General features: G+C 44.3%; 1 protein-coding gene across 4 annotated transcripts in view; it reads left to right on the forward strand.

Annotated features, from left to right (window-relative positions):
• Nucleotides 1–16,193, forward strand: part of klf8 (Kruppel like factor 8) — a 147,878-nt gene that overhangs the window by 116,287 nt on the left and 15,398 nt on the right. For all 4 annotated transcript variants that reach the window (XM_078412387.1, XM_078412388.1, XM_078412389.1 and 1 more), the window contains 2 exons: nt 6,933–7,065; nt 7,754–7,807. In XM_078412387.1, the coding sequence (XP_078268513.1) occupies nt 6,933–7,065; nt 7,754–7,807 (187 nt within the window). The remainder of the gene's footprint in view (nt 1–6,932; nt 7,066–7,753; nt 7,808–16,193) is intronic.

The raw sequence follows: 16,193 nt of genomic DNA on the forward strand, positions 1-16,193 counted from the left end.
ATCTACACACGCACATACATACACATGTGCACGCAAGCACACACGCACATGGACATGCACACACCTACAATATATATGAGACAAACAAACAAACAATAATAGTGCAAAGACAGAAACTATATCCCCAAGTCTGTGTTGTTTTGAGCTTAGTTTAGAGGTTGTAGTGTTTAATAACCTGATGACAGTAGAGAAGAAGCTGATCCTGAACCTGGATGTTATAGTTTCCAGGCTCCTATACCATTCATTGTATAGTAGGTATTTCATATTTCATATTTATTATTTCATATTTCAGATACAGCGCGGAAACAGGCCTTTTTGGCCCACCAAGTCCGCACCTCCCAGCGATCCCCGCACATTAACACTATCCTACACACACTAGGGACAATTTTTACATTTACACAGTCAATTAACCTACATACCTGTACGTCTTTGGAGTATACAGGTGCATCGTTTTCCCATTTAACAAAAAACTGTCAAAAAAAGAAAATTTTAAATTTTCCTGTTGAAAAAGAAAACTTTTCTTCAGAAGACCTCAACACACTTGATTTATGACTATTATGTACCTGAAGTATAAGAAGATAACTGCAGATGCTGGTACAAATCGAAGGTATTCACAAAATGCTGGAGTAACTCAGCAGGTCAGGCAGCATCTCGGGAGAGAAGGAATGGGTGACGTTTCGGGTCGAGACCGTTCTTCAGACTGAAGAAGGGTCATCAGTCTGAAGAAGGGTCTCGACCCGAAACGTCACCCATTCCTTCTCTCCCGAGATGCTGCCTGACCTGCTGAGTTACTCCAGCATTTTGTGGATATTATGTACCTGATGCAGCTCTGAAGCATGTCTGCCAATTGTCCAGGTGTGTAAATATTAGTGCCAATTGTATGTTCATCACCTGCAAATGTTGGACTTGAATCATCTTATACTATTAAAACTCAGATCTTGTATATATGTACCTATCTTTCTATCACAGCTGCTATTGGGTGTTTAGAGGTTTTAAATTTACATGTACCTATCTTTCTATCACTGATTTCGGCTGATTTCGGCTGATTACGGCAAAACGGTAAACCGCAGCGCCACAATTTTTGCACCGCCTTAATCACACCGCTGGACGTTTGCCGAAAATGATATTTTTATTTAATTTGGTCATGTATTTTTTAAGTTACAGAGGTTTAAAAGTCAAAACTTTTTTTCTCTCAGTTATTTTGGCCGATTTCGGTAAAAACGCTGAACCGTAGCGCCACTATTTTTGCACCGCCTTAATCACCATGCTGAACGCTGCTGGAAAATGATATTTTTATTTCATTCGGTCGTGTATTTTTTAAGTTACGGAGGTTTTAGTAAAAAAAATTAATCCAGCCGTTTTTTCCATTGTCTTCAGCGTGTGACGTCAAAATGCCCATGTGACAAGAGCTCGCCCTTGTAACAATGATGCTAAGAGTGTGCGGGGGGTCTGAGAATGGGGACTGGGGAGTGGGACAACAGGGGTCGTGCGGAGGGGACTTGGTGGTGGGGGAAAGAGGGGTACTGGGAAAAGGGGAGGTCCCCCTCCCTCCCCTCTCCCCCCTCCCTCCCTCCTCACCTCCCCCCTTCCCCCCCTCTCTCCCTCCCCCCTCCACACCTCCCCCCCCACACCTCCCCCCCATCTCTCCTCACCCTCCCCCCCCTCCCTCCCCCCTCCCTCCTCCACACCTCCCTCCCTGGTGTGGGGAAAGTAAGAGTGGGGCTGGGGGAGGAGAGAATGGGGGGTGTGGGGACGGGCCCAACGGGAAAGGGAGGTCCCCCTCCCTCTCCCCCCTCCCTCCCCCCCCCTCTCTCCCCCCCCCCCCCTCCCCCCTCCACACCTCCCCCCCCCTCCACACCTCCCCCCCCATCTCTCCTCACCCTCCCCCAATCCCTCCACACCTCCCTCCCTGGTGTGGGGAGAGTAAGAGTGGGGCTGGGGGAGGAGAGAATGGGGGGTGTGGGGTCGGGCCCAACGGGCCCGCTTTGCTAGTCATAGATAATTCTCGTGACGGAAACAATGAATGAAAAGTAAATGAAGAATATCGAGAAGTGTGGAGGAACAAAGGATCATTCAGTTGTACGACCAGTTCCTTAAGATGGCAGGAGGTCAATAAAATGTTTTAAAATGCCTGCAGGATTCCTTTTTTTAGCTGAAGCTTGGAAGACGAGAGCATGGAGATCACTGAGCTGTGCATCATGCTAGTTTGACCACTGAATACTGCAAGCTGTTCTGATCACCACATTACAGGAAAGATGCATTTGCATTGGGGAAGTTGCACAGGGGATTTGATGATGTTTTCAACCCTCAGATTTTAGCTGGAAAGCACAAGTAGACAAGCTCAGTTTATTTCCAAAGCACGAGACATGGTTTTATATGCCTCATTTATGAAGAGACTGAACTGAGTAAATGGAAAAGAAAAACCGGAGGCACTGGTTTAAAGTAATTAGTACAAAGATTAAAGGAGATAGACACAAAATGCAGGCGTAACTCAGCGGTTCAGGCAGCATCTCATAGAAAATAGGTGCAGGAAGAGGCCACTTGGCCCTTCAAGACAGCACCGCTTATATTCCTGCTTGTTTTTGCCGCCAAAGTGGATAACCTCACATTTATCTATATTATACTGCATCTGCCACGCATCTGCCCACTCACTCAACCTGTCCAGGTCACCCTACTCACTATCCCGCGGTCTAGGCTTAAGCTCAGGGGTGACTGCGCTTTTGCGGTGGCAGCTCCTAGACTGTGGAACAGCATCCCTCTCCCCATCAGAACTGCCCCCTCCATCGACTCCTTTAAGTCCAGGCTCAAAACCTATTTCTACTCCCTAGCGTTTGAGGCTCATTGAGGAGGCGCTGTGAACTGTTTGCGTGCTACTGTATGTTTCATTTTTTTTTCCTTAGTACCTAATCAGATGTACAGCACTTTGGTCAACGTGGGTTGTTTTTAAATGTGCTATACAAATAAAATTGACTTGACTTGACCCTGCAACCTCCTAACATCCTCTTCACAGTTCACACTGCCATCCAGCTTTGTGTCATCTGCAAACTTGCTAGTGTTGCTTCTCAGGAGAGAAGGAATGGCTGACATTTCGGGTCGAGACCCTTCTTCAGACTGATGTCAGGGAAGGGGGTGGGACAAAGATAGGATGTAGTAGGAGACCGGAAGACAGTGGGAGAACTGGGAAGGAGAGGGACAGAGCAACTATCTGAAGTTAGAGCTTAATGTTCATACCGCTGGGGTGTAAACTGGCCAAGCGATATATGAGATGCTGTTCCTCCAATTTGCGCTGGACCTCACTATGACAATGGAGGAGGCCCATGACAGAAAGGTTAGACTGGGAGTGGGAAGGGGAGATGTGCTGAGCCACCAGGAGGTCAGGTTGGTTAAGGCGGACTGAGCGAAGGTGTTGAGCGAAACGATCGCCGAGCCTGTGTTTGGTCTCGCTGATGTAGAGAAGTTGACATCTGGAACAGCGGATACAATAGATGAGGTTGGAGGAGGTGCAGGTGAACCTCTGCCTCACCTGGAAAGACTGTTTGGGTCCTTGGATGGAGTCGAGGGGGGAGGTAAAGGGACAGATGTTGCATCTCCTGCGGTTGCAGGGGAAAGTACCTGGGGAGGGGGTGGTTTGGGTGGGAAGGGACGAGTGGACCAGGGAACGGTCTCTGCGGAAAGCAGAAAACGGTGGAGATGGGAAGATGTGGCCAGTAGTGGGATCCCGTTGGAGGTGACAGAAATGTTGGATAATTTGTTGTATACGACGGCTGGTGGGGTGGAAGGTGAGGACAAGGGGGACTCTATCCTTGTTACGAATGGGGAGAGAGGGAGCAAGGGCGGAGCTGCAGGATATAGAGGAGACCCTAGTGAGAGTCTTATCTATAATGGAAGAGGGGAACCCTCGTTTCCCATAGAATGAGGACATCCCTGATGCCCTAGTATGAAACACCTCATCCTGGGCGCAGATGCGGCGTAGACATAGGAATTGGCAGTAGGGGATAGTTTTTACAGGAAACAGGGTGTGAAGAAGTGTAGTCAAGATAGCTGTGGGAGTCAGTAGGTTTGTAGTAGATGTCAGTCACTAGTCTGTCTCCTATGATGGAGATGGTGAGAATCCAGAAACGGTAGGGAGATGTCGGAGATGGTCCAAGTATATTTAAGAGCAGGATGGAAATTAGCGGAGACATATATGAAGTCAGTGAGTTCTGTATGGGTACAAGAAGTAGCACCAATGCAGACGTCAATATAGCGGAGGTAGAGTTCAGGGATGGGGCCAGTGTACGCCTGGAACTGGGATTGTTCGACATACCCTATAAAGAGGCAGGCATAGCTAGGGCCCATGCGAGTGCCCATAGCTACGCCTCGGATTTGGAGGAAGTGGGAGGAGTCAAAGGAGAAGTTTTTGAGGTTAAAAACCAGCTAGGAGGAGGAGAGTATTGGTAGATGGAGATTGGCTGGTTCTGCGGTCGAGGAAGAAACGGAGGGCTTCAAGACCATCCTGGTGGGGGATGGAGGTGTAGAGTGACTGGACATCCATGGTAAAGATGAGGGAGCGGGGGCCTGAAAACTGGAAGTTATTGAGGAGTGGGGGCCTGGAAACCGGAAGTTATTGAGGAGTGGGGGAGCGGGGGCCAAGGAGAGATCTGATAGATCTTTATCAACAGGGTGGCAAGGCCTATCTAAAGGCTTGATAAAGGAAGAAACTATCGTCACGTTTAGAAAGTACTTGTCTGTACAGCTCAAGAACACATAAAATAGCAGCAGGAGTTGTCCAACTAGCCCTTCATGATAATGGCTGATTTGTTCAAGACCTTAAGCCCTCTTCTGTGCCAGTCCCACATTGTCTTCAATTCCCCAATCACTCAAACATTCACCTGCGGCGTTTTTTAAATAGCTTCAGTGATCTCAGCCCCACAGCATTTCAGGGTAGAGAATTCCAGAGATTGACCACCAATTATGAGGAAAAATCCTGATGCACTTCTGTTTTAAATGACTGACCACTGACTTTGTAAATCATGTCCCCTCACTTGCACCTCTCCCTCTTGTGGAACGATTTCAACAACTACCCCATTATGTCAGTTCAGGATCTTGCGCTTTCAATTAGATCACCCCTATTTTTTTCTAAACTCCAAAGAATACAATTTTTTTTTTTTTTGGCTATTCATGGCATGACCACACTGTCATCTCAAGAATTAGCATGCCTAATCTCTTCTGATCTGCATTCAATGCTAGTATATCATTCAACTAGGGAGACCAAAACTACACAGAACTCCAGGTGTGGCCGCACCACACCCTGTGTAATTTAAAATTACAAATTAAACCACAAAGTACTTCTGCTACAACTCCAGGATAAGCATTCAGGGAAGAAAACCAAGCCCAAAACCAAAGTAGTATCTAACTAAATACACCAACTTACAATAAATGACTCCATATGCAAAAAAACCCCACAAAACAGCTACCTACATATTAATTAGCTCTTAAAAAAAACCTAATCCTGTAGATATAAGTATATCATTGGGGTTATCAATTGGTAACCTTCCTTCATTGGTGTTTTTTTTTAGTTGGGCCCATGACACCTCGGGAAGGCCCAACAGGTGTTGGTTCTGGTGTCCCAGAACAACCCCCCCCCCCCCCGACTAACTGACCATAACACTATATCAGGCCTCAAACTAGTAGTGATTATTTCCTGCGGAACAAGAAGCTTTCCTCCTTAATCTACCTGCATCTCCCAATCATTGACTCCCAATCAGTAACTGGCCTGACTCATACCTTGCTGCAAACTTCCTTCCTCTACCTTTCTCTCACTCACGGACAAAATGAATCGCTCTACTCCCAGTCCTGATGCCTACTGAATTCATCTGTACTCTCCTCATCGCAATTGCTGCAGCTATACACTTCAATACCTGGTTATGCCGCCAGGTATACCGACTCTGAGAAAGACTAGTCCAACATCCTGATAAAATATGCCTCAACGTTGCCACCTCTGAACACAACGGAAACGCCGGGTCCCCACCGACCCATTGTTTGAGGTTCTGCAGAACTTTAACATCCATGCAATAAAGATCACGGTGCTATTTGCCTCTTAGCTACTTGCTGCACTTGTCGAATAAAACTTGCATCATTCAAAACAAGATTCAGCTATACTCCAAATATTCGCAATCTCTTTCCATTTAGATAAGTCTGTTTTTTTACTCTTCCTACTGATACACATAATGACACACTTTTCTCCATTAAACTCAGTTGCCAAGTTTTCACTGGTGTTATCATGTTGCAGAGTCCCAATATATTTGCATCTGACCCTCCCTCTCACTGCAACCATAAGTTGCAGGGCTACTGACCAAGTGCTGGAAAGTGGGATTACGCTCGACATTTTCAAAAGCCGCAGACACAATGGACCTCTTGCGTAGTAGATTTTCAATGGGATGATCATCCTGCTCTTTAGAAGCCACATAGCCATTGAAAGTAATGACCTTTCAACGTAGGATTAGGATTAAATGTAGGATCACCGTCACTACAGTTCAGTGGACTATCAAATGGAAATGACAGGAATGACACCAAGCGAATTTAGGAAGTAGGGTGTAGTTGATGGAAAGTTTATTTTTGAAAAATTTGAAAGGAAAGGAAAGCTGAATAAAATGGAAAATGTCGTGGTTCTGGGAAAAATGGAACCAGCTGATTCTTCCGAAGAAGTCTGCAGAAGGGTCTCGACCCGAAACGTCACCCATTCCTTCTCTCCTGAGATGCCGCCTGACCTGCTGAGTTACTCCAGTATGTTGTGAATAAATACCTTCGATTTGTACCAGCATCTGCAGTTATTTTCTTACACTCTCTCTTCCCTGTGATCATTCTGGGCCTCTGAAAATGTAAAGCAAATAAGTGGGTTGTATCTATTCAGTTATTCAGAATAATTGTTTCATTGTATTTTATTTTTGCAGTGAGAATCGATCAGAGTCCCATGTCCCCCATGGAGACTAAAACTGACAGTGAGGAAGACGATGACTCCCCCAACATATCCTTTGACGGCGCTCATGAAAGCAACTCTACCATTGTGGCGGGGGCAATGAGAGAGTAAGTATTCACATGGCTGCAGCCTTTTACTTTATAGATGTAATGGGTACTGGATGTCAACTGCCAACACGTGAGACCAATGCTTCCAGAAGTATCCATGGTCACGGCACTCCTTTTGAAGATATTGCACTGTCTGAATTAATTTGTACGCACTGCCATGCAGTCTAGGCCATCATAAAACATAGAACAGTACAGCGCACGGAAACTAGCCATTCGGCCTACGATGTCTGTGCTAAATATGATGCCAAATAAACTAATCGTTGCTGCCTGCACATGATACGTGCCTCTCTATTCCCTGTGTATTCACGTGCCCATCTAAACAACACTTGAAAATTATTATCATACCATCGCCAACCCTGGCAGCACAGTTCAGGCACCTTGCACTCTCTGTCTAACAAACAACTTGCCCAACACATCTCTTTTAAACTTTGCCCTGTTCATTAATTTGTACTTTCCATCAGCTGGGCAGTGCATTGTTCTTGGGTCTGAAAGTATCTATTGGCATGGTTTACTAACCAGAGAAAATAAAGTGTCCCACCTCGTATTGAGTCCAAAAATGCAACAAACCTTTTGAGTATAGCTGGCTTGGAAACACAGTAAGTTTGTTTTTGCGAGTTTACTGTGCACCGATGGGTTGGTAACTATAATTGAAATGACAGATTGGTGTTATTTGCTTCCTCTTCTTCAGGGAGGACTCGGTTTGGCCTATTGATCCGGCCCGGCTGCTGGAGGATCCGTATGGGTGAGTGTTTAAGCCAGATTGTGAAGGGAACGACGAAGGGTGGTGGGTGTTTTGTTGTGTCTCTGTCTGTAATAAACATGTGACCTGTGACAGTCACTAAAGGTGGATCATTGATTGTCAGATTTTGTCAACTGGGTCTCATGATTGACCTGGGCAAACTCATTGTAGTAAGTGTACCCATGTGTAACTTTTTATTTGGAGCCTGTTCACCTGAACCTGCCCGAGGCATTCTAAATCTGTCCTTGGTCTTGGGTCAGGTTCAGACAGGCTGTGGTTGGGTCAGGTTTTATTGTTTTATACCCAGGCAGGTCTCTAGTCCTTGCCACTTTTTATCGTAGCAGTGAAATAATGCGTAGGGACAAATCTGGGAAGGCACCAACACTAGAAATTTGGGCACCACCAGAGAAGATCAAATAACTGAGAGTTGTAGAGTTTATAGATTAATGTGGCACAGAAACAGGCCTTTTGGTCCATCATGTCCATGCTGAACATTCTACGTATACGAGTTTCATTTAGCTGCAGAAAGGACATTGGTGTTTGACCACAATCTGCCTCAAATTATTCCTGGCTTTGGCAAACGGGGGGGACCAGCTGTTTGTAATTTGCAGCATCTCTGCTTCTGAGACGTTTAGAAGAGTTGGGGTTCTTGTTCTTGCACGTCGCTGTGGGCAGAGTTCAGGCAAGGATGAGAATGGTTGGCCTATTATGTCTTGGAAACCAGGTGACATTGCTTGGAATCGCTGTAGTGGTTACTGCGCAGGAGGATGCAAGATCGCAATTTACATGTCTAGAACCATGTCTGAGCAAGGAATCAGCATTTCTGGAACAGAAATAAATAAAACTGGGGCAAAGATGATAAAATAATGAGGCTTCATTGCATTAGTACATTGCTCTTGGCAATGTTGAGTCCTAATTTTAAAAGCATGAATTATACCTGAATATTCTTTAGAAAAATTATTTTTTTATTGGATTAGTCACATCTTTGAGTTTTTTGTCACTTGGACCTCTCATGGTGACTGTACGGAGTTTGAATGTTCTCCCCGTGACCTGCGTGAGTTTTCTCCGAGATCTTCGGTTTCCTCCCACACTCCAAAGATGTACAAGTTTGTAGTTTAATTGGCTTGGTAAATGTAAAAATTGTCCCTAGTGGGTATAGGATGGTGTTAATGTGTGGGGATCGCTGGTTGGCGGGGACCCACCCGGTGGGCCGAAAGGGCCTGTTTCTGCGCTGTATCTCTAAACTAAACTAAAGTGCTTAAATTGAATTTAGTTTTGTTTAGAAATACAGCGTGGAAACAGGTCCTTTGGCCCACTGAGTCCATGCCAACCATGCAAATCATTTATACACTAGTTCTATCATACACACTAGGGCCGATTTACAGAAGCCAATTAACCTACAAACCTGCAGTGGAGTGTGGGAAGGAACCGGAGCACCCGAAGAAACCCATGCGGTCACAGGGAGAACGTACAAACTCCGTAGACAAAGGAACCATAGTCAGGACAGAACTTGGGTCTCTGGCGGTGCAAGGCAGCAACTCTACCGCTGTGCCACTGTGCAGCTATGTTGAACTGATTCATTAATACCATACTATTCAGTGGCACTAGTTCTGTTGCAGTGAAATTATTGCAGCTTCACTAATATATTACTGAGACCGTAAGACAATAGACAATAGACAATAGGTGCAGGAGTAGGCCATTCAGCCCTTCGAGCCAGCACCGCCATTCAATGCGATCATGGCTGATCACTCTCAATCAGTACCCCGTTCCTGCCTTCTTCCCATATCCCCTCACTCCGCTATCCTTAAGAGCTCTATCCAGCTCTCTCTTGAAAGCATCCAACGAACTGGCCTCCACTGCCTTCTGAGGCAGAGAATTCCACAACTTCACCACCCTCTGACTGAAAAAGTTCTTCCTCATCTCCGTTCTAAATGGCCTACCCCTTATTCTTAAACTGTGGCCCCTTGTTCTGGACTCCCCCATCATTGGGAACATGTTATCTGCCTCTAATGTGTCCAATCCCCTAATTATCTTATATGTTTCAATAAGATCCCCCCTCATCCTTCTAAATTCCAGTGTATACAAGCCCAATCGCTCCAGCCTTTCAACATACGACAGTCCCGCCATTCCGGGAATTAACCTAGTGAACCTACGCTGCACGCCCTCCATAGCAAGAATATCCTTCCTCAAATTTGGAGACCAAAACTGCACACAGTACTCGAGGTGCGGTCTCACCAGGGCCCGGTACAACTGTAGAAGGACCTCTTTGCTCCTACACTCAACTCCTCTTGTTACGAAGGCCAACATTCCATTGGCTTTCTTTACTGCCTGCTGTACCTGCATGCTTCCTTTCATTGACTGATGCACTAGGACACCCAGATCTCGTTGAACTCCCCCTCCTCCTAACTTGACACCATTCAGATAATAATCTGCCTTTCCATTCTTACTTCCAAAGTGAATAACCTCACACTTGTCTACATTAAACTGCATCTGCCATGTATCCGCCCACTCACACAACCTGTCCAAGTCACCCTGCAGCCTTATTGCATCTTCCTCACAATTCACACTACCCCCCAACTTAGTATCATCTGCAAATTTGCTAATGGTACTTTTAATCCCTTCGTCTAAGTCATTAATGTATATCGTAAATAGCTGGGGTCCCAGCACCGAACCTTGCGGTACCCCACTGGTCACTGCCTGCCATTCCGAAAGGGACCCATTTATCCCCACTCTTTGCTTTCTGTCTGTCAACCAATTTTCTATCCATGTCAGTACCCTACCCCCAATACCATGTGCCCTAATTTTGCCCACTAATCTCCTATGTGGGACCTTGTCGAAGGCTTTCTGAAAGTCGAGGTACACCACATCCACTGACTCTCCCTTGTCAATTTTCCTAGTTACATCCTCAAAAAATTCCAGTAGATTCGTCAAGCATGATTTCCCCTTCGTAAATCCATGCTGACTCGGAATGATCCCGTTACTGCTATCCAAATGCTCAGCAATTTCGTCTTTTATAATTGACTCCAGCATCTTCCCCACCACTGATGTCAGACTAACTGGTCTATAATTACCCGTTTTCTCTCTCCCTCCTTTCTTAAAAAGTGGGATAACATTTGCTTTCCTCCAATCCACAGGAACTGATCCTGAATCTATAGAACATTGAAAAATGATCTCCAATGCTTCCACTATTTCTAGAGCCACCTCCTTAAGTACTCTGTGAAGAAGTGTTTTCTAACCTCTGTCCTGTCCATCCAGCTTTGCAGTTACGTTGAATTTACCTTTCCCCAACTCTCCCCCAATTAAGTTACAGAGCTGACTAAAGATTGCTGTATAAATACCAGAGGGTAGCATTTCATTTAACCTCCACACATTTCTATTGAGGATTGTAAATTGTGATTTTGCAATAAATTTACAAATTTGAATTAGAATAAAACATCTCATCAATGTAGAGTTAGCCTCCTTGGGATTGTTGTGATTGTATCAGCCCGCTCACTAGGTGGTTAATCGTTGAGAGCTGTTGCCCGGTTTCTGCAGCGAGTCTGCACGCGGTGCTGCTTGCATTATCCCGTTGATCAATGCTGGCTTGCCACGCCTTGCAACCATATAACAAGCCTCCATTATGAAGGCACAGTGTACCACACCCACTTGTTGAACCAGGTCACAGAGCAGCACAGTTGTTCAGAAAGCCGTGTCACATTGCACTGCATGTCTGAGAATAATGTACGCACTTGTGTCAAAGGCCACAAAGCCAAAGCTGCAGTTTAAGCCAAATATAACTGAAAACACTAGTGAATGGGTTCCTTGAGAGTTCAATAATGGTTCAGAGCTACTTCTTGATAACTCATTATTTCAAATTTTAGTGTTAGACAACAATTCTTCAGTCTCTACTAAACTATCTCCATTTTTAATTATATCTGGTATCTGCACATTTCAGGCGAAAGTTTAACTTTTTCGAGATAATATTTGTGGGTGAAGGTGGCGTGCACGTTGGTTTTTTTAACTTGTAAATGGAAGTAAAATTGAAACCGGTTCTTGGGTTGACAAACTGTCCAACCTAGTAGAGAATGAGGAGAGGCTGTGTTAGCGAACCCCTCCCAAATGACAAAACCTTCCTGGGTTAATGGGTCACGCAAGCATCCATCTGTATTAAACTTTACCTCTGAACACCAAAACATCAGGAGGCATTTTCTGGGCCAATTTGCTTCATAAGGAAGTTACTGTCTTTGCCAATTGTACCCAGGAGTTGATTTACTCATATCCTGTAGTGTGTACTAAAACATTTCCCATAGGAAAACATCTCACTGCCCCCTGTTGGTGGTGTCATTTCAGGTCAGCATAGACTGATTTTATAAATGTCTTGCAACTGCATTGCACAGGTTTTTGATGCAACAGATCCTTTCTAGATTTAGCACTATTACCCAATTAGCCAAGGATCTGAATTAATTGGTTTACATACATCATTGAGTGCTAAAAGCAGGATCTGTGTGAATCATAATGGATTGTCTCCTGATATTTTGCATTTCCCTTTGCTTTGTGGTGCTGCAGTCAGAGGAGTGTGCTAGCCCTTAGAGGTACACTCCCCTTGGCAGCCACACAACTGCAACAGATCAACTGAACAAGTCAATACCTTGTTGGTGGCATTCTTACTCCTGTTTCTCCTACCCCTTCAGCTCATCTGGCTCGACTTTGGAGTTGCAGTCTCCTTGTTGCTCTTCCTTCATCAAACATCATGAAGCAAATGTCAGTGAAGTTTCCACATCTGCCAACAAGACATTCCCAGACTGCCACAGCCAAGAAAATCTCATCATTGAGAGACCAATGGCATTCTCAACCATGATCCTAATTCTTGCATGGTTCTTGTGGTATACATAAGGAGAACATTGATTGCACATACAATGATCTGCAAACAATCAGCTGCTTGGTTGGAGAGTGCAAGATGTGAGAAGCCCTGGAGATAGAGAATAGCCTTTATTCTCCAGAAACCGACCTGGCTGCTTTAAAGTTCAGCAGTCTCAACTCCTTGAGATGAAGGAGATGTGTGGTTCCTGGAAACATGGAATTTGTTCATAAGGAAATTGTTCTCATGATCCACAAAGTCCTTCACTTTGAGAAAGTGGAAATCCTACCTATTCAAAGATTGTTCTTTGTCTCTCCACATCACCGTCTATATCTCTTGTTTCCCTTATCCCTACCAGTCTGAAGAAGGGTCTCGACCCAAAACGTCACCCATTCCTTCTCTCCAGAGATGCTGCCTGTCCCGCTGAGTTACTCCAGGTTTTTGTGTCTATCTTCTGTTCAAAGATTAGTTAGGGTTATTAAAGAGCATTGTTTTGGTGATGTGCATGCAGTCAGTAACTGCCTATGGTCGTGGGAAAGCAATGATGCTGGCAAATCCCAGTGTTCTACCTGTTCCTCACTGAAATCAGAGAAAATCATTGCTTCATGTATGCAATATCTGAGTGATATTGACTTAGCAAAGGATCCAGCAAATTGGAACGCAGCAGAGTGCTGAGGAAGTTAAGCATCAATATGACATTGACCTTCATGTAGAGAGCATTCCTGGTAAAAGATGATGCTGAAGCTCTTCCTAGATAAAGCTTGGTAAAACTTTGATTGTGACAGCTTTGAAAAACTGAGCTTGCACATACATTGTTCATGAGAGAAGTCCAGAGAGGTGTGTGTCTGAAGGCTATCTGACTCTTCACATATGGGGATGTCTACCCTGAGATCCCCAACTTAACTTGAGTGCTCACTCATGGCCATTATGATGCCTTTGTAATGCTGTACTGCCAGAAATATAATTGAAATTGTTCTACAATTGGGATATAATTAGGTTTGTTCTATAGATTGGGATCGTTCTTCAGTCTGAAAAAGGGTGCTGACCTGAAACGTCACCTATTCATGTTCCCCAGAGAATCTGCCGAACCCGCTGAGTTACTCCAGCACTTTTGAGCATTTCTAATATGTTGTGTTCTTACTTCAGGAGCTTTAGCACTCTTATTATGAACTATATATATATTTTTAAATCTCTGTGTTTGAGTGGCCTTTGATGCCATTGTTGCAGACAGGCAGAAATGCACATCCAATACTCGAGGCCCAAGTGGCCTTTTGTAAAAAATGGTTGGAGAAATCCTTCTTCAAGAACATTGTTTCAGAGAACAAAGATAGATAAAGTGTATGAGAAGCCACTTAGTGATGTGTTCACACAATTGTTGAAACAAAATCTTAAAGCTGCGGAACAAATGATTTATGGTCGGGCTTCTAGCCTATCCTCATAGGTGCCTCTACACATGCAAGGGTTCATCTGGGACTGTAAGTTATCAAGATTAATCTCTGTCTTGTTTGTGACAATGATCCTTTGTTTTCTTTCCGTTTCCTACTTGTTTATTTGGATTTCTACAAAATGCACAGTTCTGTTCTTTGGCACACTGTAAAATCTGCTTTAGCACATTTTGGGGGATCTGCCTGTTTTTTTAATTGTTAATCATTTCAAGGTATTCTTCTGTCTACTAGTTTACCTGCCCAACACTCTAGATTGCAAGACAGCTGAAAAAGGTTGCAAGAATAGTTTTGAAAATAGAACACAAACAATTGAATAGTGAAACAACGCCTCCATTAAGAAATAGGTTGATTTTGCAATTTTTTGTAATCTCTGTGATTGTTTCTTTAATCTCAATGATCATTAATTTCTACTACACTCCCAAATCATTTAACCTCTCTTGATAGGACAATCCTCTTATCCCAGGAATTTAACTGCTGAGTCTTCTTTGGACTATCTCCAATTTTACTATATAGTTTTGTAGGTAAGGGAGCAAAACTGTGCACAATATTCCTTTTCAGGCTGGAGAGGTCAATGGTACTTTATTGTCACAGTGGAGCTCTTTTTTTCAGCAAACAGTTCCGTAAAGTATTGCCATTCCTATGCACAACCCCCAATTAATAAAATGTACAGAAATAGTCCACCGAGACCGCATGCAAGAGGTGCCAGATTTTGGCGCCAATCCAAAGTCCGGTACACATTTTAGGTCTTATGGAGCGGAACCCTATCCAGGCAAGCCCCAGGTGTAGCCAACACCCTGTATAGATGTGCAAAACATCCATATTCTCGTTAACTCCAATCCCTTTGTGAAAAAGGTCAACATGTTTTTTACTTCTTATCAACTTGCTGGGACCTGCCTGTTAACATTTTGTGAATCTTGCACTAAAACACATGATTCCTTTGAACAAATTATTTGCGGCCTCTCCATTAAAGTCCTCTTACTGGTGCACATGCTCTCACTTCCCCACATTGAACTCCATTTGCCAGGTTTTCATCCATTTACTCAATCTACAGTGCCCTGTATAATGTTTGGGACAAAGACCCATCATTTATTTATTTGCCTCTGTACTCCACAATTTGAGATTTGTAATAGAAAAAATCACATGTGGTTCAAGTGCACATTGTCAGATTTTAATAAAGGCCATTTTTATACATTTTGATTTCACCATGTAGAAATTACAGCAGTGTTTATAGATAGTCCCTCCATTTCAGGGCACCATAATGTTTGGAACACAACAATGTAATGTAAATCAAAGTAGTCATGTTTAGTATTTTGTTGCATTTCGTTTGCATGCAATGACTGCTTGAAGTCTGCGATTCCTAGACATCACCAGTTGCTGGGTGTCTTCTCTGGTGATGCTCTGCCAGGCCTGTATTGCAGCCATCATCATCATATCATCATCATATATATACAGCCGGAAACAGGCCTTTTCGGCCCACCAAGTCCGTGCCGCCCAACGATCCCCGTACATTAACACTATCCTACACCCACTAGGGACAATTTTTACATTTACCCAGCCAATTAACCTACATACCTGTACGTCTTTAGGTTATGCTTGTTTTGGGGGCGAGTCCCCTTCAGTTTTCTCTTCAGCATATAGAAGGCATGCTCAATTGGGTTTAGATCGGGTGATTGACTTGGCCACTCAAGAATTGACCATTTTTTAGCTTTGAAAACCTCCTTTGTTGCTTTGGCAATATGTTTGGGATCATTAGTAGGAAAAAAAACTGCAGATGCTTGTTTAAATCGAAGGTAGACACATAATGCTGGAGTAACTCAGCGGGTCAGGCAGCATCTCAGGAGAGAAGGAATGGGTGACGTTTCAGGTCGAGACCCTTCAGACTGATGTCAGCGGAGGGGGCGGGACAAAGATAGGATATAGTCAGAGACAGGAAGAATGGTGGGAGAACTCGGAAGGAGGAGGGGATAGAGAGGGGAAGCAGTGACTACCTGAAGTGAGAGAAGTGAATGTTCGTACCGCTGGGGTGTAAACTGCCCAAGCGAAATATGAGGTGCTGTTCCTCCAATTTGCACTGGGCCTCACTCTGACAATGGAGGAGGCCCAGGAC

Source organism: Rhinoraja longicauda, chromosome 15 (assembly GCF_053455715.1).
Source record: "Rhinoraja longicauda isolate Sanriku21f chromosome 15, sRhiLon1.1, whole genome shotgun sequence".
NCBI classification, from domain to species: Eukaryota; Metazoa; Chordata; class Chondrichthyes; order Rajiformes; family Arhynchobatidae; genus Rhinoraja; species Rhinoraja longicauda.